Source organism: Labeo rohita, chromosome 23 (assembly GCF_022985175.1).
Source record: "Labeo rohita strain BAU-BD-2019 chromosome 23, IGBB_LRoh.1.0, whole genome shotgun sequence".
NCBI lineage: Eukaryota > Metazoa > Chordata > Actinopteri > Cypriniformes > Cyprinidae > Labeo > Labeo rohita.
This window is the reverse complement of record NC_066891.1, coordinates 22,767,576-22,791,087: the sequence shown is the minus strand read 5'-3', so window position 1 is coordinate 22,791,087 and position 23,512 is coordinate 22,767,576. Positions and strand designations below refer to the sequence as shown.

The 23,512-nt window shown below is 36.2% G+C and overlaps 2 protein-coding genes across 2 annotated transcripts in view; one reads left to right on the top strand and one right to left on the bottom strand.

The window, feature by feature from the left end:
- The first annotated feature begins 6,882 nt into the window (after window positions 1-6,882).
- Window positions 6,883-11,282, top strand: krt5 (keratin 5). The gene is made up of 9 exons (XM_051096718.1): window positions 6,883-7,560; window positions 8,738-8,946; window positions 9,051-9,111; window positions 9,221-9,316; window positions 9,402-9,566; window positions 9,659-9,784; window positions 9,899-10,119; window positions 10,198-10,253; window positions 10,374-11,282. The coding sequence occupies exons 1-9, from the start codon at window positions 7,006-7,008 to the stop codon at window positions 10,643-10,645; spliced, it is 1,761 nt and encodes a 586-aa protein (XP_050952675.1). The 5' UTR covers window positions 6,883-7,005; the 3' UTR covers window positions 10,646-11,282.
- Window positions 11,283-11,699: 417 nt separating this feature from the next.
- The window catches only part of zgc:171775 (STKc_p38 domain-containing protein), a 12,028-nt gene continuing 215 nt past the window's right edge, over window positions 11,700-23,512 (bottom strand). Inside the window, exons 2-12 of the mRNA XM_051096719.1 lie at window positions 22,095-22,224; window positions 20,619-20,677; window positions 20,252-20,363; window positions 19,791-19,820; window positions 19,259-19,306; window positions 18,992-19,106; window positions 16,599-16,670; window positions 16,445-16,524; window positions 16,273-16,351; window positions 13,529-13,702; window positions 11,700-13,402 (exon numbers count right to left, since the gene is read on the bottom strand). Coding sequence (XP_050952676.1) covers window positions 13,341-13,402; window positions 13,529-13,702; window positions 16,273-16,351; window positions 16,445-16,524; window positions 16,599-16,670; window positions 18,992-19,106; window positions 19,259-19,306; window positions 19,791-19,820; window positions 20,252-20,363; window positions 20,619-20,677; window positions 22,095-22,224 — 961 coding nt within the window. The 3' untranslated portion in view covers window positions 11,700-13,340. The remainder of the gene's footprint in view (window positions 13,403-13,528; window positions 13,703-16,272; window positions 16,352-16,444; window positions 16,525-16,598; window positions 16,671-18,991; window positions 19,107-19,258; window positions 19,307-19,790; window positions 19,821-20,251; window positions 20,364-20,618; window positions 20,678-22,094; window positions 22,225-23,512) is intronic.

The following is a 23,512-nucleotide window of genomic DNA, read 5'->3' as shown; positions in this document are numbered from 1 at the left end:
ATTTTCAATCCCTTTGTGCCTTTAGTTGTGCAACTTAACACAAGGATGCACAATATATCAGCATCATACAGTATATAAAATATATTTTTTTAATTGCTGATGCTTATTTTTAAATTGTAAGATTACCTTTGCTGTTAAATCTTAAAAAGCACTATATATATATATATATATATATATATATTACATTAATTTTTCATACTATACATTATGATGCTAGGATTACTAGTAGAATTTAAAATTACTGATTTAGTTTCATTTTTTAAATGTTTAAATTTTAAATGTTTATTATAGATTATGAGCTGTTACACAAATAATGTTGGAATTGGTGCATTCCTATTTTAACCTGTCTTAAAACCAATATAAATATCTATTTTTTGTTGACCAATATGATTATTTTTGGTATTTTAAGTGCAGAAATAACAGTATCTCTATGCTTTGACAACATAAAGTCGACCTGAGGATGGCAACCTCAATGCATTTACATGCTTTTAATTCATAACCCATCCTCTGATAGAAAGTATTTTTTTTTTTTTCAAAACAATGACAATTGTCAAATCAATTACCTGCAAAACATTATACTTTCTGGTGTCTTTTAACAAAACAAATTGCTTTTGCAGCAGTTCACTCCATGCACTGAAACTCAAATAAGCGCATAATGAAGGAGTTCTTCTTCCTCCTTTCATTCTTATCTTTTGCATTCTTTTAAAATGCATCTGAATAAAGGCACACCTATAGGAAAACTCCTTCCACAAATGATTATTTATCAAAGATGAATGTAGCAAACACTAAACTACACAAAAACAACTGATTGGTGCACAGTTAATTTCTCTCATGTACAAGATTGATATTAGTACACACAGGGTTGTATTTAAAAGAATGTTGATGCATTTTTAAACACAGGACATTTTGTTTTCTCCATTTATTCCCATTATGTAATACAAACTATGAAATTTAGGCCAGTCTGCAGAATCCGTTTAATGCACAATCTTCACTCCACCCAGTAGTAAATGTTATTTTATTTCATGAAGACAGTTATTAGTTCATAAGGCCATGTTCTTGTGAATGGTTGTAACCATATTTGGAAATTAATCTCAAAACCTCGGGTGTGGACAAGAAAAAGGGGTGTGGCCTGAAAAGGTGGAACCCATCTTACTAATGACTGGTGGGTCTGCATGAAAAGCAAGATATCCCTTGTTTCAGCACGATGAATATGACTATGTCTGAGCAAGCACGCAACTCAGATATTTACTCAGATACAACTTAATGCCATCATAAACACTTCAAAGACAATTAAAATATAGGACACATTATAATAGACATATAGAGTAAAGCTGTGGGAAAAAATGTGGCTTCCGTTTTTCATTGCAGCCCAGTTTCACTGATTCTTTTGTAAGAAATATGATGTAGAGAGTTTGTTGCCATATCTTTTTTTATCACTGCCAACAAAAACTCTGTATGAACAGAGATGAATTTAGAACAAAAACAGAAAAAGCGCAGCACTTGGAAACTTAAACAAATTATCTTTTAAAAGTAAAAAACAAGTCCATGGTGGAAGTCACAACCCAGTGTACAAGATAGTAAAATGTCACTCCAGTGAACATGTGCATAAATAAATCACGATCTGGACAAATTTCAAGCACTGCGTTATTGCCAATTTTGCGCCCCACCCAGTGTGTAGAACAAAGTTACAGCTTTCATGTCCAGACAATTCAAAATACAGTATGACTAACCAACCAGCGATTCACTTTTCTTTGTTGCGCTGTGTGGTGATGCCACACAAAGCATGAATTAAACCACATTTAGTCCGCATTTTACCATTTGATTGTTGCTTGCTGGACTGTAGCGTATTTTACCAAATTTGGGCTAAAAACAAAATGCACAAGCCATGAATTAATGGCATATGAAAGTAGTTGCACCTTTGAGTCCAAAGTCAGAGTTGGAAACGTCTTAAAAAAATGTCTTTTTCCAAAAAACGTGTATGTATGCAAACTGTATAATATCCACGGTACACATTTCTAGTGCAGTTAATTCTCATATTGTATTTTCACAAAGTTTTGGAATATTTGCCCTCTCTCCAAATTTATCACTACTAAAACACAGTCACATATAATTAGAATTAGAATATAATTATATTGACCTATTAAGATTTTGCTTGTAAATTTATTTTTTGCTATTTTTTTTCAGAGGTAAATCAATAACAGTTACTTTTTTAACAATATTTCAAGTGTAATTTATGAGATTTGTTGTATTTTGAATCCAGTTTTTCTTTGTAAAAGGCAACAAGTTGATTTCATAGTTAAAGATTCATCAGTTTGAATATACACTGAACCAAAAAATATCATAACATCGTTGATAATTTAGTATACTTTATTTTTGACAAAACATCCCATGCTTTGGTAGCAACCACATCTCATTACAGAATTTCCAACTTGCAAACTAAAACGCTAAACATCTTAAAATACTAAAATATTGCATAACTGTACTAAAATTTTGTTTATTTCCCCCCCAAAAAGAGGATTATGTGTTCCCTTTTGTCACTACCAAAACAATGATGACATGTTTCATTCGTGACTGTTTCAGTAGTGACAGTTTTATGGGATAACACCCAAAAAACAGAGATGTCGCTACCGAAACTCCATCAAATGGCAGTGAAAGTTTTAGATACTTTTGAAGCTAGCTCAAAGATAGCACAGTTATGAACAGTAGGAAACATAAAAACCAAATGTTACCGAATAACTACCCCAAAAAATATGCTTAATTACAGTAAAAAGGTGTTTGGTAGTGACATTCCATAAAGTTACACACAGATTTTTCAGACTTTTAAAAGAACTTCACTTTGTAAAAGAATCAAAAAGATACTTTTAAAAACAACAATGAGAAAAATTATTTCAATATCATTTTCATAAGTTGAAATTTAGGGGTTAGGGTTCAGGACAGCCACCTCCCAATGGAAAGTACCCATTAAATGATGATTTTAAATATATTCAGCTTACTAATATTTTAAATATTATTGTGGGTTTCATTAGACAATTTAGGGATCTTAGTAAAAATCTAAGATTCGAATACTCTAATGCTTTTTAAATGTGTTTTTTGGTTGTGGGACAGCAGTTTGCACCAATGGCCTATAAAACAATGCTTATTGCAGGAAGGTCTCCACAGAGGGAAAAAGGTGAACAAAAAAATGCTATGAGTAATAAGGTCTGGGCTGACTTCATTGAGCCTTACTAAGGTCAAGGCTGCCAAAAAAAAAAAGTCAACTTTCTGTTCAATCAATACAAACTCCTCTGCAGAGTTTGTTCACCCATTGTCTTTCCTTCAGCAGGCAATGCTGATTAACACCTGGTGTCACCCATTATCACCAACAATGAACCTTTGTTGAATTAGAGAGAACAAAGACGGGGATAAATGAGAAACTGAAACACCTTTCATTAGAGTATGATGCAGTTGACACACATGTGGTGCTCCAAATATGTCAACCTAGTTTGATGTATAATTTTGTAGGCCATCAGAAGGAAAGACTACAGTTTGTTCATTTAAAAGCATGGTGCAATGAGAAAATGCAGAGTGGGATGTGCTTCAAATGTGCCTCCTGCAATCATAATTCAGAGTAATAGTTTTTTGGATTTGAACCCAAATTATAGGGTTAAGACAAGGTCAAGACATTCTTGCATGATTTAAATTGTGTTTTGCCCAGTGTTTTTCCTCTCTTTATAGGACAGTAAAGTAAAAATTAATACTATATCTTCTAAATAAATAAAACAGAAAGAATCAGTCATTTTAAATGCTATCAAATGAATTTAGTCATCACAAATGTTCAACATGAAATTCTCAAAATATGTATTGAGATTACATTTAACAATGTTATTAGTGTTTTTAAAGATTAATTGTAAGTGAGCATTAGACAACAAAAAAGGCATTTTTAAATATAAAAATGAGAAGCATTCATAATTAATAAAAGCTGACATATATAGCATATCAAACAATACTTATAAATAAAAAATATATAAAAAGGGAACTTTAATACTATTTTTACTTCTCAACCCTAGACTTGACCCTCTATACCAGGGGTGGCGAACTCCGGTCCTGGAGAGCTGCAGCCCTGCAGAGTTCAGCTCCAACCCTAATTAAAACTCACCTGCCTGTTGCTTTCTAGTAACCCTTCAGACCTTGATTAGCTTGTTCAGGTGCGTTTGATTAGGGTTGAAGCAAAACTATGCAGGGCTGCGGCTCTCCAGGACCAACGTTCGCCACCCCTGCTCTATACTATTATTTTTCAGTAGTAAAGTCAGTTCTATTACTGTATACTTAGAATATTCACTAATCAAACAACTTGGCTCTACATTAAATATTTTGGATACTGTCAATATGATTTATTGTATTGCCTATACAACATGTAGGTATATGTGTGTATATACATACGTATATATATATATATACACTGCCTTTCAAAAGTTTAGGATCAGTAAGACCTAATATTTAAAAAAAAAAAAGTCTCTTATGCTCATCAAGTCTGCATTTATTTGATTAAAAATACAAAAAAACAAAAAAACAAAAAAAAAAAAACGTGATTGTGAAATGTTATTACAACACAAAAAAATTGTTTCTGTTTTAATGTACTTTAAAATATATTTTATTCCGACAGCCATTACTTCAGTCTTCAGTGTCACATGATCGTTCAGAAATCATTCTAATATGCTGATTTATTATCAACATTGAAAACAGGTTTTTTTTGGAACCTATGATAAAAAGTTAAAAAGAACTGCATTTTTTCAAAATAGAAATATTTTCTAACAATATGAGTCTTTGCTATCACTTTTTTTTATTTTTATCAATTTAAAACACTTCTTTCAGAAAAAGAAAGAATAAAAACTTTTAAACTTTTAAAGTTTATATTGTTACAAAAGATTTATATTCTAAATAAATGCTGTTCTTTTCACTTTTTATTCATCAAAGAATGAAAAAAAGTATCACAGGTTCCAACAAAATATTAAGCAGCACAACTGTTTCCAGCACTGATTATAAATCGGCGTATTAGAATGATTTCTGAAGGATCATGTGACACTGAATATTGGCTTAAGGATGAAATATAATAATAATTATATTTAATAATAATATTTTACAATATTAAATTTTTTTTCTGTATTTTTGGTTAAATAAGTGCAGCCTTGATGAGCACACGAAACTTCTTTTAAAAAAACTCTTTTCATTGTATATTATTGCATATTACGTTTTTTGGCTACTAAAAGGCAGTTTAGTAATTCACATAACTAAATTAAATAACCAAAATTCTTTTGGTTAATAAATGCCCTCATATGAAAATATATGTTACAAATTATTACACCCTAAATGCACTACAGCACATCTTAAATAAAATACTGGTTGTTATGAGAGTAATTAAATCTATATATTTATATGTCATATATTATATATATATATATATATATATATATATATATATATATATATGTATGTATATATATATATTTATTTATATATATATATATATATATAAACACTAAAGTCACAACAAGTAAGTAGCTAAAACTGAATGCACCAATTTCACACCTGACCAAGCTAAACGCATATCTGTGAAAAATGTTTTGTTTTTTTTCTCTAATCACATTAAAATAAAATCCACATGGTTTCTACAGGGGATGCTGTAATCCAATCTCCCACACTGTGAAACTTGTATCACCTAATAGATTGCATTCAAAGAAAATGCTGGGATGAAACTCCATCAAAACCCTCTCAACATCTGATAAAGACTTGACAGTATCACTCTTCAGATCAATGGATTAATATTAGGCTGCACCATTCCAAGAAAATGCACTGGGGGCCAAATACCAAGTAAACAATGTTTGTTAATGAGCGACCCCTCCTGAATTTTTACAAGTATGCCTGCTATTCCCCTCAGTGACAAGTAGCTATGTTTATAGAGGTCCCTGCTAAAGTGCAAATTAATTAATCTCTTCACTTTAGCAGCAAGTCTGTAGTTCTACACTGACCAACTCTTTGAACATGATAAGGGCGATGCTAACAAAAGCAGCACGTGTTGTTAAATAATGCCACCTAAGGACAGCCACAAAAATAACCACGCTGCTACTGCAGCAGCGCACTGTTCTGAGTTCTGATACTCACCTGTAACTATCCAAATTAAAGTTAAAATGTACTGTAGCATGCTAATGCAAAAGCTGTTAACATTCCCAATGAAGTTGTGCCATGCGTTTTAACACAAGGTAACATAAAAATCTATTTTGCATGCAATGGCGTCAGCCCTCTGGGACCCACAGAACAAGGTGGTGAAGTAGTGTCTGTGACAGAGCCATTGAGGTGAGAGAACAGAAGCATGATTGTTTGACTGGAAAGAGGAGCCTGCAGGTCACAATGGCTTCCAGGACGAGCGCCAAACTGCAACATTTAAGCCCTTCATCAAATATTCTTCAATTTAATACTCCTGCATGGAGCTTAAAGCAAACAGAGAGCCCAGAACCTCCCAAAATCATAAAATATGCATGGAGTTGTATAGTTTGCCATGCATTAAGGTTATAGAATGCCATCTGGTTAACTAAGCAGAGAACTCGTAAAATACAAAGGTTTTGTAGTACATGTAAAAAAAAAAGGGTGTGTTAAATTCTGGTAGTTTGACCTTGTTTTTCTACTCCTTGTTCCTCTCCTAATTTCTCCACTTTATGTGAGTATGTGTGCATAAAAATCAGGGTGTGGCCAGGCCTTCTCTGTTGAAAGTGCTCCCATACCAGCCCAGCAAGATGGGTGTATGTATCACTTGGACAGGGGCGAAAGGCAGGACAGGAGCCTGAGGCCAAAAGGGGAGTGGCCAGGTGAGCCCCTCCCATAGCATGAGAGATATAAAAGCTGCTGCACTCCTTGGAGAAGGTACTCAGAGGGATTTAAGTTTCCTCTTAGTGAGCTCTTCTGCTCTGGATCTCTCTGTCTCATCCTGCTCTTTCTCCGTCTGATCTTCATCCCCTCATAGCAGCAGCAGCCATGTCTGTCAAAACTATTACAACCTACTCTACCAGCGGTGGAAGCATCAGCGGCGGCGGCGGCAGTTCAGGTGGAGGAATCAGGAAGACCTTCTCAAGCATGTCTGCTAGTGCATTACCCATTGGCGGCAGAATGAGCTCCGTGTCATTCCGTCGTGGCGGTGGTGGCGGCGGCTTTGGCCAGTCAAGCTACAGCTACAGCTCTGGTGGCGCCGGCAGCGGCTATGCCGGAGGTCTCGGAGGAGGTTTCGGAGGTGGAGGATTCGGAAGTGGTTCTGGATATGGCGGTGGTCACGGCGCTGGATTCGGTGGTGGATACGGTGGTGGATACGGCAGTGGTCTCGGTGGTGGATTCGGCAGTGGATACGGCCTTGGTTTGGGCGGTGCACCTGGTGGAGTGTTCCCTGGTTCAGCACCCATCACAGCTGTCACAGTCAACCACAGCCTCCTCGCCCCACTGAACCTAGAAATCGACCCCAACATCCAGGCTGTCCGCACCCAGGAGAAAGAGCAGATCAAGACCCTCAACAACCGCTTCGCTTCCTTCATTGACAAGGTTAGTCTAATCTCATTTTGCACCTCCAACAGTTTGAACATTGGGTTTTCATGTACACATTTCAAGGGCATTCATGTGAGCTGGGTTCTGCTCATTAAATATTTTATAGTCAGTCATTTGCACCTGGAAATCCTCCTAGTGTCAGATTCCGTATAACGGTAAACACACAGGAGACAGGCTGGCATTGCATATGCCATAGTTTGCATCATTATCACTACATATCAGTCAAAAAGCTCCATGTCTATATCTCAGCACAGGCTTAAGTTTTTTTCCCTGTATGCAATTGTTCTCAGGGAGTGAGGGTGAGTTTGGAAACCCAAGCCAGGGGAGATCCAATGACTAGGCCAATACAAATAAGGGCACGGATCAAGTTTGCCATCTATCCCTAATGGCAGCAATGCAGACGTGTGTGTGTAACAGATGTACATCATCTTTAACTCTTACTCAATGCAATATCTGTCCAAAAATGGCCATAGGTCCTAATAATTTAGCCTAAACCAAACAAGTTTTCTGTTTTGATTGTCTGACATCTTTGGGGAATTGACCATGTAACCACACCTTACCCCTTACCTAGGTGCTACGCCCATGCGTATGATTCTGGCAGGAGATATGATCAGCAATCATGCAGCTCACATAACTCCACTGATGTCACTGATGCTTTGTTCATTTTATGGGAATCCTGCAAGTTCAATGTCATTGTGAGATTTTGCACTAATTTAATTGCATGGCATAAATCTGCACTAGGGTGGGAACAGTTAGCACCTGAGGGTAAGGCGTGCCACATCATCTCTGTTAAGGCCTGCCGCTTGGCACAGGTCTCCTAGGAGCCTCGCCTTTATTCCAGAAGAGAAACATTGTTTTGGGAGCATAATTTGGAGCGTAGAGAGTCTGAACATGTCATGGTGTCATTTGAGGTTAGCATTTCATTATCTCAATAGGGGAGTGTACATATTAAGAGGACAGTTACTTCACAAAAGGAGTATCCCAGCTGTGCTGGCCTGCAAGGCATGGCACATATGCTAATAAATTCCTCTAAAGGTGCCAAAGGTGTGTCACCTCAAGTCCTGATATGCAATAAGAGGCGTGCTTGATAATTACTGTAAAAGACATATCTTGTGGCATGACTAATAAAGATCCCTGCCTTAATAAAGCCATTATTGTTGTATCTCCAATACAGGTGCGCTTCCTGGAACAGCAGAACAAAGTACTCGAGACAAAATGGAGTTTACTGCAGGACCAGACCACCACCCGTTCAAACATCGACGCCATGTTCGAGGCCTACATCAGCAACCTGCGCAGACAGCTTGACGGACTTGGCAGTGAGAAGATGAAGCTGGAAGGAGAGCTGAAGAACATGCAGAATTTGGTAGAGGACTTTAAGAACAAGTAAGTAGCTGTGCAACAGCAGGTTTATACTCCATGAAGTACATTTTGTGTGCATGGTATACTTCGAAAAGCAATGTGCTCAAGTGGGAAACTTATCTTTCCAGATACGAAGATGAAATCAACAAGCGTGCCGCAGTGGAGAACGAATTTGTCCTGCTCAAGAAGGTAAAACACTCATCTGCTGTTTTGTTCCTCTAGTTATGTTTTACAATTCTTTTCACTGTTGATCTGTGAAGGCCACATACTAAACTGAGCTGCGTACATTCCTTCATAGGACGTTGACGCTGCCTACATGAACAAGGTTGAGCTTGAGGCCAAGGTTGATTCTCTTCAGGATGAAATCAACTTCCTCAGGGCCATCTTCGAGGAGGTGAGCTTTTGATGAAACTCTGTTCCCACCGAGATGCTAGTTTTCAATATTAGGTGTATCTCAATCCTTCATCTTGCAATTTTAGGAGCTGCGTGAACTCCAGGCACAGATCAAAGACACATCAGTCATTGTGGAAATGGACAACAGCCGCAACCTGGACATGGACGCCATCGTTGCTGAGGTCCGTGCACAGTACGAGGACATCGCCAACCGCAGCCGTGCCGAGGCTGAGTCATGGTACAAACAGAAGGTGAGAAAAGGCATTCAAGCATCAAGCCAACACTATTCTGAAGCAGTCAACTGACAGATCCTAATGACAATGACTCTCTTTTCACCTTCTAGTTCGAGGAGATGCAGTCAAATGCTGGCAGATACGGAGATGACCTTCGCAGCACCAAGGCTGAGATCGCTGAGCTCAACCGCTTGATCAGCAGACTTCAGAATGAAATTGAAGCTGTCAAGGGACAAGTAAGTTTTGATGCTTTCAAATGTAAAGGAGTCCCTGAGGACTAAAAGAAGACAGGAATAATGCAAAAGTGTTGCTGAAAACTAAAGATGTAATGTCTTCTTTGAACCACTCAGCGTGCCAACCTGGAAGCTCAGATTGCTGAGGCTGAGGAGCGTGGAGAAATGGCAGTGAAGGATGCCAAGCTCCGCATTAAGGAACTGGAAGAGGCCCTGCAAAGAGCAAAGCAGGATATGGCGCGCCAGGTGCGTGAGTACCAGGAGCTCATGAACGTCAAACTGGCCTTGGACATTGAGATTGCCACCTACAGGAAGCTTCTGGAAGGAGAGGAGTGCAGGTCAGTCTCTTTGCTATTTTGAAAGTATGTTTTTCTCTTAAAATTTGTCTTTATGCTGACTTCTATTTTCTTTGTCAGGATTGCTAGTGGTGGCGCCGCAGCAACCATCCACATCCAGGAAACAAGTGTCAGCGGTAAGCGTATTATATCATTCTATCATGACCTTGGACAAAAAGACATTCTCAGCACACAATTTTGCTGTAAAAATGCATTGGTCTTCAGTAAAATTAATGTCTCTCTTTGTCGGTCCACAGGTGGTGGCGGCGGCGGCGGCGGCTACGGATTCGGTGGTGGTGCTGGATTCGGTGGTGGTGCTGGTGGATTCGGTGGTGGCGCTGGTGGATTTGGTGGTGGCGCTGGTGGATTCGGCGCTGGTTCCGGAATCGGACTCGGAGGTGGCAGTGGCTTCAGCAGTGGCAGCGGCTTCGGATATGGTGGTGGCTCAGGGATTTCCATTGGAGGTGGTGGCGGCCAGATCTCAGTGTCCCGCTCCTCTGTGGTGCAGAGCCAGAAGCGCCGCTTGTAAACCAGAAACATCCACCCAGTTCCCCGCTCCCAAACATCATCTACCACCTGGGCAACTCCTTTCTTTTTCACTCCACACTTCAATGCTTCACACCTTTTCGATGTGTTTAACCCCCCAAAACCAACGCGACCCAAAGAGACTTTCATGTCAAAGTGTTATATCTAAACGGCTTTTCACACTCACTGTGTTGTTTTTGATATTTGTTTTTTCCTCTTGGCATCGCTCCTCGTCCTTAAGGGGATGCACGATGAAAAAGGAGCTAATGAGACAGACAAAGCATGGAGCCCAAGTACTTTTTCAGGGTGGATAGCTTTTGTTGCTCTGTGTTACGACATGCATGTATTAAACAAACAAAACTAATTCTGTTTCAGCTGATTCAGAATTCTGCAGCACTACAACGAGCATTGTTAATGCCTCTGCTGCATATACATAGTGCAACAAAATCTACTCATCTGACATTGTACTGCCTTTAGAGAGGGGTAACTGTGAGGGAAATCTCAGTTATTACCCAACCTTTACTTTACCTTTTCCTGATTTTGGATGATGGGCTGATGAGCTGTCCTTATGTCAAAATTGTTGTATTCATCGAGCCATGTACCACATGGAAACACCAATAAATCAGGGTTGCAAAAAATTATCTGTCTGCAGTTGTTATTCCTTCAGCCTTTCTTTTTTTTCACAACATACACAAATGCAACTAAAATCTATAATTTAATTATCACTGCTATAGACATATTTGAGTCAATTAGATGCAAGAGTGTCCACAATAAAGAAAAGGTGTTTTGAAAATGGTTTTAAAAAATAAAAATAAAAGTTTGAATTTAATGACCCTAAACATATAATTTAAAGAGTAATAACACATTTTACTTACACCTTAAATATACATGAGTGTACACATCTTAATCATTATTTTCAAAAGGATTTTAATATATTTTATGGTACTTTTTTGAATGTTGCATACAAATTCATAAATGCCATTACATTTTTGGTGAGTTGCAACACATGAGAATTACATTCATTAGTGAAAATTATATTTTTTATATTTTTTTATATAAATAATAATAGAAAATCATGGCAAACTACTTAATAACTAATAACTACTACTTAAACTACTTAATGCTGTTTTTTTTTTTCCATCTTATCCTGAAATAATATTCATGTTGCAGACAAATAGTATCCGTACAACATGGATCACAACTAACAAAAAGTACCAAAACATTCAACAAATGTACCATTGCTAATACCATAGTAATCTTTTAAGTGCTTTGGATTTTGTAACTGACAAGCCTGTTATTAAAATTAATTAAGAATAAGCTTAAAATAATAGCCTATTACAGTGGGAAACATAGACATTTATATAATATCTTCCAGATCCATGTAACTGAATGTTTGAGACTGGGAACAAATGTAAAATGGTTTAAAACTGAAAAATAAATGTTAGGACATCGATGTTCACCTCAAGATTAGAAAGGGCAACAGGCGCAGAACACTCAGAAAACATATGTGGGAAACTAAAGTACCAACACTTCAGAGAGTTAAACAACGCTGTTAAATGTACACTACACATTAAACATTTGTTGGCTAAACATATAAACACTACCCAACCACTATTCAAACGTGTTCCCATAGGACCTAAAAACCACACCTGACTGAGCAGTGCCAAAATATCAGGTTACAACAGGCAAACTATGACTCCATTCACTTAGGGTTTAGCTGGCAGGTCAGTTAGTATTACTCATACTGCTTAAAGGACAATTCAGTTGTTGTCTAAGTGGATGAACCTGATTGCAATTGTCCTGTTATTAGAGATACCACCCTCTGTTGCAAGCAGATGATTGACTTATTAGAGTGAAGACCTTGCGAGCAGGTCAAATGTGAAAAACTAATACAAAGTACCTGATACAGCTTTTTGGCACGCTGTCATCCAGCAGATCCAAGATATATTATTTTAACGGTGCAAGCAGGAAACTTAAAACTGGCATGTTTGAACACAGATTTGAGGTACTGTAAAATAGTAGCGTAACTTTACCTACCAAATACCGCCCCCTAACGATACATTTACATTTTACTTCTAACTAACATCCAATTTTTGTTATAAAATACTATAAACAATATCCACCTTATTGTTCGCGTAAGAGCGGGCGCGGTCATTTGTAAAGTTTATGGATCTGGCTTCCGGTCTCATCCGCGTCCAGCTATTTTTAAGATACCCTGATTATCTTACCATATTATTTTAATTTATTGAACACACTGGTTTGTAGTGCAAACAGTTTTACCGTTTACTGCATGTTTATTCGTTATTTCCCCATAGTGGCTAATAAACCGGAAGTCTCGCCCACAGGCTTACTTTGAAGAAAAAGATGGATAAAACAGTTACATTAAACATCAATATAATATAATATTAAAAACAAAGACATCAACAACAAAATCATTTTTTTTTTACACTTAAAATACTCGAGTTCTTAAAAATTCTTTAAACCTTGGTTTACATACTTAGACATGACTGATATCTAGGTTTGATGATAGCTAGTTAACATGGTTTGATAACAAGAAAGAATGATATCTAGTGAACTGTGCTTGATAACAACAGGTTTTAAAGATATCCAGCCAAAGGCATTTGACAAAAAAGCAAACAATAGTTCATCAGTGTCTGTAATTCTATGGAGTGCTGTTCTCCCGATGTGAATATGAGGTATTATGTTGCAGTCACTCTGGGGTTGTCTGGGTCAAATGTCATGATCTCCATGTGGATAAGACCTGTGAAACATTAAAAGGCAGAATTGAAGCGTTAAAAAATACAAGAATTTAGAAATGTTTCAGAGCAGATTAAACAGAATGCCAGAGTACAGATGAAGTTGTATATGTGCAACTATATGCGCTCACTCTTCCATTCGCTGACAGCCAGATCCAGACTCTCAAAGGAATCATCATACGCAGGAGACACAGGCTCATTTTCAGGGTCATGAAACTCAGAAAGATATGGATGCGAAAGGCCATTTTTTGCTGTAAGTCTGACCTCCGGGTCCAAAACCAGCATGCCTTCCAAAAGATCGATGGCTGTAGATGGAACACACATTAAATCAAAGCTGAATTACGGTAAAAGATGCATTAGATCAGGAACTGAAAAACTTTCTTGGCTTTACAAAAACTTGTTTTAGAGTTTAAAACAGTATTTAATGCTTAAAGCTTTGTCAAGCCGAAATAATAACAGCTATCACAGTAACACAGTAGGGTCATTCTATATTTAAGGGTACATTTAGAATTTGACAATGTGAAAAGAAAAGTTTTCCTGTCTCCCAAAAACCCAAACATGACCTTACATAGCTGCTTTAAAACAATCTATATTGTATACAGTGCTATAAAGGTGATCTGTAGGAATATGTGCATAAAATACCATCTGTGTTTGCACACTCCATTGCAAAAAAGCCCCAAAAAAGGTTGAACTTCCTTCGACAGCTGAAGAAGTTCAACCTGCCGCAGGAGCTGCTGAAACAGTTCTACTCAGCCGTCATCTAATCTGTTCTTTGCACATCAATAACTGTCTGGTTTGGCTCAGCTACAAAATCAGACACCAGAAGATTACAGAGAACGGTTCGGATCGAGAAGATTATTGGTGCTCCCCTGCCCACCCTTCAAGAACTGTATACATCCAGAGTGAGGAAAAGGGCTCAGAAAATCACTCTGGATCCCTCACACCCATGTCATCCCCTTTTCGAACTTTTGCCATCTGGTCGGCGCTACAGAGCCACAAATACCAGGACAGCCAGACATAAGAACAGTTTCTTTCCTCGGGCAATATACCTAATGAACAGTTAAATGTTCCAGACCCCCCCCAATTGTGCAATAAAAATATGTGCAATAACCTTTATTTGTTACCACCTACATCTCAGTACATCCCTACATCTCATTCTATCCTATTCTACTGTACTCTACTCTATTCTATTCTGTTCTTTTTCTATCATCTGTAGCACTGTATATACAGTTTATTTATTTTCTTAAATCTTATATTGCAATTTTTGTCTATTTATAATTACATATGTGTATTTTTTTATTCTCAACTTATATTGTTTTCTCTGTGTTGTTGTTGTCGTCTCTGTGCACTGGAAGCCTGTGACACCTTAACAAATTCCTTGTATGCGTAAGCATACTTGGCAATAAAAGCTGTTCTGATTCTGATACTGTTACCTTTACTGGGTAACACAGTTGACATTTTTAGTGTTTTGGGACTAAACTCAACATGGAAGACTAGAACTACTGAGCATATGGTATGTTTAGAAATATATTTTCATAAACAAAACATAAGTTTAAGTTAAATTGTCTTATTAAATTTTTCAGCAATAATACTTGTGTAACACTGTTGACAGTCAATTAATCCACTCTTGACACAGGTTTGCTAGTTTAACCAATATTAGGCGAAAGAGAGAGAACATAACATCTAGTATTTCATCCATGTGCTTCTAGAGGAAATATCATCATACTGTGCAAATTATGCGAGAATGGGACAAACCATTACATTTTAAGGGGGGGTTTTCTAGTAGGTAACTTTTCGGATACAGATAAAACAAGTTATATCACACTAAACACTTATTATTTTTGAAGCACACACCCAAATTTCTTGATAACCTAATATACCTTAAGGCAAAACTATGAAATTAATTTATATTTGAGGTCATTTTCATGCTTAAATACAGGGTAGAATAAGCAGCTTTACAAAATCGGACAGCTCAATACCAGGATTGTATGTGATATGAATCATTTTTGAACAAAAGATATGGCTTTTTCAACATATAGTAGTGTGATTGGGAAAAATGTAATTGTGTACTAGAAAATTAAACATCAAGGCTTTATACTGATAAAAATATATTATATATTATATGAAGTATATATAAAAATATACTTCACAGACATGAGATGTACCCACAGTTACAGAATGACCCAGTAGCTAATATAGTAGTCCACCACTAGAGGGTGACACTTCCTCATTCAAAACTAATGTAATATCACAAATGGTTTGTTTGAGATAATATATTTAAAGGAACAGTTCTGATGGCACCTTAACCCTAAGGTGCCATCAGAACAGCCGATAAAAACATCACAATAATCTACATGTCTCCAATACATCAGTTAATGTCTTGTGAGTTCAAAAAGCTCTGTGTTTGTAAGGAAAAAAACATCATTAAGGCATTTTAAATTGACTCTTTACACATATTTCAGCCTAAAGCAACTGTTTGAAATGAAAAATGTTTAATAATGGATTTTTTTTATTAAAAACATGCAGCTTTTCACTTCACAAGATGGTAATTGATGGACTGGAGTGGTGGGGATTACTTGTGGATTATTGTGATGTTTTTATTAGCTTTTATTAGTTTTGGACTCTCTTCCTGACGGCAGCCATTTACTGCAGAGGATCTATTGATGAGCAAGTGATGTAATGTTTGTCCAAATCTAAAACAAACATTTATATCTTGGATGGCCTTAAGGTGAGTACATTTTCCATTTTTGGCGTGAACTATTCCTGTTAACCTGTTAAATAACACTTACTAATAGTTAATAATTAGTTAATTGCTAATAGTTTTAGGTTTAAAATTGTTATAAAACTGATATCGATTTAGAAGCTGTAGACATACCATTAGGATCCATACCAGAAAAGACCTCTTTGAAGGCCTTTTTCCTTTGGACTGGAAGTGAGCGGACATACGATTGTGCCTGCAAACACATCAATACAATAATGAAAAATAGACTTCAAATTTACATGTTCCTACAATACACAGTAAGAGTTGTCTGATGGTATTTTCCTACATCTTTGCTTTGCATTTTCTGAACAAGCATTGAGTTCGGTGTGCCTGTCAAGTTGAGGATTTTCTTCAGCTGGTCAATACCTTAGCATGGTGTTAAAGAATAGGCACTCCTTTGTTCAACAGATATTTAAAAAACAAGGAAGTAAAAAGGATACTGTCACTGCCTGGGAAAAGCACCTCTCCGGTTATCATCTCAGCCAGGATGCAGCCAGCAGACCAAACATCAACTGAACAAAGAACAAAACTGAGTGACAAAAGACAATTGGTATGTATCAAGATACAACAGAACAACAGAATATGACCCGTCCACAAAAGACACAATATATATAAAAAATACAGGCAACCTCTTAAGCCGAGAACACACGACATGACTGTCATGCTGATTATGAATTGAATTTGGTCTTGACCACGGATCGTGCCTAGTCGGACACGGTCTGTTCCAGTCGGGCTCAGTCTCTGTTTGTAGTCGGCACAAAAAGTCGCATAATGTGTGGTGTCTAAAGATTATAATCTTAGAAATCAAGAATCAGCCCTTGCCAGTCGTTTTCACAAAGATTTTTTTAAACATGTTTAATATTTGCAACTGACACCAGTGATTATATGCGGCTATGCAGTGGAGATGCGTTCACTGTCAAACATCATTCTGCATTTATTTAGTAATTTTGTCAAAAAAAATTCTTAATTACAAGAGAAATACAGATTGTTCTTGTGATTTATTTCTTGTCCTTCTTTTAATTAATGTTAACGCTATAGATCTAAATAGGTTAGTTTTCGTGCAGTTGAAGGAAGTATACCCTAAATTATATCAGTGATTCTCTCATTTTAAAGGGGTGTGCCGTCACACCGACAGTGGCCGCTCCCACGATGGTTGATTGACATGAGCGTTTTACCTCAGATCAGCTGTAACAGTCTGACCTCCATTGTTTCGATGCCGGAGCAGGGATGTAAATTAGACAAGAAGATCTCCAATTGATGTGTTGTGTTGTTGGATGTAATAATGAACAAAGTGGTCATCATTTACTCCCGACATCTGAGCCGCTGAAGATGCAGTGGATTACGTTTGTTTGTGAAGGGAACGCGCCTCCCGATCTGCATAAATGTGTATATGTTTGCGCGAATCATTCATGATCCAGCTTCACTTACAGCAGAAGTGAGTATAAGGGGTTTTTTATGAATCTTTGCGATCGCCTTTCCTAATAATGTGCTAGTTAGCAAGTTTATCAGCTAAACGCGACTAAACGTGGCTAAAGTAAACAGGCTCGTCACTCCACAGAGAGAAGAGAGGGGCGGGGCGATCAGAGCTCATTAACATTTAAAGCAGACCAGAACAGGATGATTTTTGCAGAGCTGATTTTGGCAAGGTAAAAAAAGGTGTTATTTACACTACTATTGAGAAATTTTAACCAAAGCATGTTATAGACTTTTCATTAAGACCCTAAAGAATCATATTAACTTGTGGAAAATGGGCATCCGATGACCCCTTTAAAGATTTTCAAGACTTATTTTATTTCGATCTGCAGTCTAATAAAAATTAAGAAAAAAAAAGCCTATAGCCCTATCTATAGACTACAGGCTAATTAAATGTTTTCTTAACTTTTAACTTATTTTTAAAATTTGTTAAAAAGAATAGGCTACTGTATCAACTTCAGGCTAGGCTAACGAATTTTCTTCATAATGAATATGCAAACTTAACAAATACCCTAGCTATAGGCTACTTCAAAACAAAGTTTTCATAAATTCATAAATCACTAATATGACGAACTAAAATTATTCTATATATATTAATTATAAATCTATAATAGTTTAATCAAATAAACAGGGACATTATAGTACCTTGAATTTATTAAGTAATGTTCCATTTCATTCCTTTCATTCTTGGCAAATGTAAAGAAAAAAATAGCCTTTTTAGATTTTAGACAGTGTACATGAGATAATTTATATATTATTGCTTGAACAAATGTTTAAAAATAGCGTTATATATTTTATAATTAATGAAATTAAACATAGACCTAAGCATTTGAAAAGACATAATGAAATGTGTCTAAGAATTCCAAAAAGAAAGAGAAGCATCGGACTTAATCAACACATATTCAAGACCGTGACATTTTTTACGAACACCAACATATAGCCGGAAGGCTAATGTTTTCTGTTATATTTAGCACAAATTAAGAAAATGTAAAAAACCTTAACGTTTCAGTAGGTAAAACAGGTTTCAAATAAAAGTAGCGGTGTTGTCCGCAATGTCTTATTTGGTGGGGCGGGAGAGGCTGCCGAATCACGGGTAGATGCTGCGGTTTTTGTGAGCTTTTTGTTTTTTTTTTTGGTTCGGCAGAATTTGTCCAGTCGTGACTCGCCAGTCGTTAAGTGTGTTGTGGAGTGGCTCAGTCATTAGGTTTGTGCTCCTTTCCGATTGTCAAAGACTAAAATCCGTTCCAGTCGATGGAAACAGTCGTTAAGTGTGTTCAGGTCAGTCTTAGAATGTTTTTGCTAGTCATGCAGTGTGTCCCCAGCTTTACTTTTTAAATCACCTTCAAAGGTCAAAGGTCACCTGTTTGAGTATAATGCATCCAGTTGAAAATGACTTCAGGGGCTCTGTACCAGCGTGTCACCACATAGCCAGTCATCTCAGTTTCAGTGTGTCTCGCCAGTCCAAAGTCCAGGATCTAACAAAGAGTGTAAGAAAGCAGGCCACATAGTAGTTAAATAAATGACAAAAGGCTTTATGAGTGAAACAAATGATCATTTGTAATATTATTTAATATTATTTTTCTGGTCATTTATTTCATCATTTTTTTATGTAACTTTACTATGTTACCTTTAATTCACAGTTTTCATCCACTGCAAGGTTATTAGGCTTAAGATCCTGAAACAAGATATCAGTGATTTCAGTCATTTCATCAAGTATGTGTTTACATGCACAGGAATATTCCAATATTAATCAAAAGTGTCATGTAAATACATAAAGCTAACATTTTATTTACATTTTAACATAAAAAACATAATGGCCTCTATATAAATACAATAAATACAGTGACAGTAAAGACATTTATAATGAAATTTAAATACTAGAAAAAAAATCAGTTTTCACAAAAATATTAAGCAGCAACTGTTTTCAACACTGATAATAATAAGAAATGTTTCTTAAGCATCGAATCAGCATATTACAGTGATTTCTGAAGAATCATGTGACACTGACTGGAGTAATAATACTGAAAATTCAGCTTTGCATCACAGAAATAAATACTTATTGTAAATTATACTATTTTTATAACTCTTTTATTACTTATTTTTATTACTCTTTTTTACTGTATTTGTGATTCTTAATAGGTAAGATTTATTCTACATACCCGATGAACGATCCCAGCAGAATGGATATACTAAGAGAAAAAGTATCAGTTACTATTTAGATGTAATATCAATCAGTAATTAATACCATTGATAAGTGGCATATGAGGTCTATCAAAAGCATCAAGAATGTGGGTACAGAATCATTTAAAAGGATAGTTCACCCAAAAATGAAACTTCTGTCATTAATTACTCACCCTAATGTTGTTCCAAACCTGTAAGACCTTTGTTCATCTTTGAAACAAAAATGAAGATATTTTTGACGAACGTGTCAGTTGCATTCCTGTCTATGCAGGGTCAGAAAGCTTTTGGATTTCATTAAAAATATCTTAATTTGTGTTTTGAAGATGAACGAAAGGTTTATGTGTTTAGAACGACATGAGGGTGAGTAATTAATGAAACAATTTTCATTTTTGGGTAAACTATCGCTTTATAAATTTCAGGGAACAGAATGAAGGCAGACCTTGAGTCCTCGCAGAATCTGATAGAACAGATATGTGATGATTTTGCTGGTTAACTGTTTCTTCTTCATTATGTGCCCAAGATCCTGAGCGACAAACGGCATCACCAAATAGCTGAGCAAAAACATTTAGAAAATGTAAGCATTTTAATATTGTTTAGTGTGTCATTTTTCAATGTTTTTATATATGCTGTTAAAACCAGGATTTTCACATCAAAAAATCAAAAATGAAAACTCTGTACAGAGCACATAGTCTCAATCACACATAAATACATTCACATTTATGCATGCATGCACCGCATCCTTCAGCCTGTCTTGACAAGCGTAAGATTTTTGCACAGGAATGCATTCTGTTCATCTCAACACTCACAAAGTATCAAATTTCTCCAGCGTGGAATCAGGGGTGAAGACATTGAGGAGGCAGATCACCTACAGGAAGAAGAATACATCCGCATTCAGGGCTGGTCAAGGCTGACATTGCAAAGATTCATTATGATTCATTTCACAGTTATTCTGTAGGACACTATAAGTTATGCCAATAATGAAAAAATGTACATATATTCTTTGCTAGTTTTCTAATTTTCCTTCTCACATAGTAGGAGTATATGATAGTAAGATTTAAGTTTAGAGTTGTCAGTATTAGCATACTGATTAGGTGACAGCAAAACTGGCCATAGTGCAAAAGTGGGAATATCTTACCCTAAAGTCATATTTTTTTTGCTCAGTGCATGTTTGGGGCTTTTGGAGCCCCTAGGGGTACATGGATGGTGATGCAAAGTAAACATATGAGATGTGAGAAAAAATAAAATTATATTTTTAGTGGTTTTGCTTTTGCAAAACTTTTTGTTCCACCCAAAAAAGTTAAGTTCACTCCCAAATCTTTTGCTTTCCCCCAAGAAGCTCTGGTAGACAATGCAAAAGCTGTGTTTGCTCACAAAACCCAGAACTGGTGATGGAAATCATGGGATGTGAGATGAGAGAAATAACAGTATTTCAATGCTTCCGCAAACAAACACAACATTTTTGGGGGGGAATGCAAACGTTTCGCTAAAGAGAATACAAAGTTCACTGATGGAAGGCGATTTTTTTGTTTTTCCAGTATGTCCCCTTGAGGGCTTGCAGAATAATATAATTAACAATTTTTCAAACTTTATAATATGCTTCTTCGTCCATTTGAACAGATTTATGTGTTACTATTTACTGTAGCTACTCCTAGAATAAATCTTCAGTCATCCAATCTCCAGATCATCTTTAGATCATACTTCTAACATAACTGGACTTTAAAAGGAATATTTTATATACTAAAAAGCTTGCCGCCAAGGGGTGTCTTGACCACAAAATGTATTGACCCCACAATTGCTGTGTTTATTTGCTGTTGCTTAAAAAATCATTAAAGCAAACTTTGCCCAGCAAAACTCTACCTAAACGCTGCTAAAAATAATTATGAAATTCCATTGACTTAACTGTTCTAGGATTTGAAAAGAGGATAAAATATTGCAGGAATTATTCTTGATCCTCTTGCTTCTCAACCTGAAGTTCATATTAAACAAGCGGCGGTGTGAGGTCAGACATACTGTTTACTAAGCACAGAAACCGGTTTGAGAAAATAAAGGGGGGCTTTCAGAACAACAGTATCATGAAGTCTTTTCATTCTCTTTCAGTTGACAGAAGGATTATAGTGCGATTAAATATGACATGCATACATAAAGGTCTGGTCTGAATGATAAATGAAAATTGATCAATTATAAGGCTGTCAAGAAGACACTAAGAAAGTAACAATGTAAATTACACAGAAACATACAATATTCTAGGTTTATTGTCTTCCTCTTGGGAACTTGAGACTTACATTGTCGTGTTGGATGTGGCGAAGCAGCCGGAGTTCTCTGTAGGCCCGTTTAGCATGGATCAGAGACTGGAACGGTCTGTATAGCTTTTTAATGGCAACTTTTTCCTTTGTCTTCTGGTCAATTGCAGAACTGCACACAAGTTATCATTAACACACATTAGAAACCTCATCACACCTTCATTTAACATGTTTAAAGACAACTTAAAGAGATGGCATGCAAGTCCTACTGTTGCATGTTGTACAGCTTCAACAATTTCAATATAAAGAAATGTTACTGAACTTAGAGTTAAAGTTCCCTTTTTCTAATTCTTTTTATTTTTTCCCTTGTTTTCACGTATTTTATGAGAAACTATGTGTAATGTTTTTGCTAGATAATAAATTATGTGCATCTTATAGCTACATTTTAGTTCATGTGTGTTTATAATAATAATAACATAACCACATGCACAATTGTAAATCCACTTCGCCCCACTTACTGTATTCAAAACAATTAGCTGCAGTAAAACAGGTGTTTAAGAAAAAGCTGTAGTGATGCAATGTAGCATTTTAGAGAAAAAAAAATACATTCAAGAGGACTTCAGCTCTACTGTACCCCATTATAAAGAAAAGTATGTGTGAACTGCTAAATCTTAAAAAATGCTAAACATGTTGGGTCATTTTATAAAAAAATAGAATAATAGAATAGAAACTATTTAACATTGCATAACATGCTGAAAAGATCAAGGCTGTGACTTTATCTTGTGTCATGACTTGTTCAAATGTGGGTTAAAATGAAGATGTTTATTTATTTAATGTTTTTACAAAATAATACATAGCCATATAACCAATAATACATAATCCTTTATATATTATTAGCACAGATAATTCATTATCATCTGTCAGAAATGGCATGCATCTAAAAGACTTTGCTCATGACAGAAGAAGGCTATTGATTGAGATTGAGACAGTGTCAGTATTTTGGGGGAATTTCTGTGTTATCAGCAAACATGCTGAAACCTGCCCCTCAGGTATGTGAGCTCACATCTGTTTATTTTACCCAAGGCTCACTCATTCTCAGAACTATATAATAGATGCATATAGCATATCATCTATGTTACTTATATTACATGTGCTTAATAAACATAAGCAGGCTAATAATGGTTAGCGCTAGATTTAAAAAAAATACATTAAGCAAATGTAGTACATAGAATAAATTCATCTATACCACTGTTTAAAATACTGTACTGTACTGACATTCTATTCGTTCTACTGTTCCAGATCAATTCCATAATCTGGCATATATAAAATTCCCCTTTTCCATATTTACCCCCTTAACATATATAAATCTTTCACTTCCTCTTAACATATCTATTTATTTTCGTTATACCATATAAATCGACCTTACATGTGCTTAACATATTTAATACCCTTTCAACACA

Excerpts from the sequence above, each read along its gene's own strand:
- krt5 (XM_051096718.1), top strand. The coding sequence starts at position 7,006 with ATGTCTGTCAAAACTATTACAACCTACTCTACCAGCGGTGGAAGCATC. Across the intron at positions 7,561-8,737 it reads TCGCTTCCTTCATTGACAAG|GTGCGCTTCCTGGAACAGCA; the intron begins GTTAGTCTAATC and ends TCTCCAATACAG. Across the intron at positions 10,120-10,197 it reads CTGGAAGGAGAGGAGTGCAG|GATTGCTAGTGGTGGCGCCG; the intron begins GTCAGTCTCTTT and ends TTTCTTTGTCAG.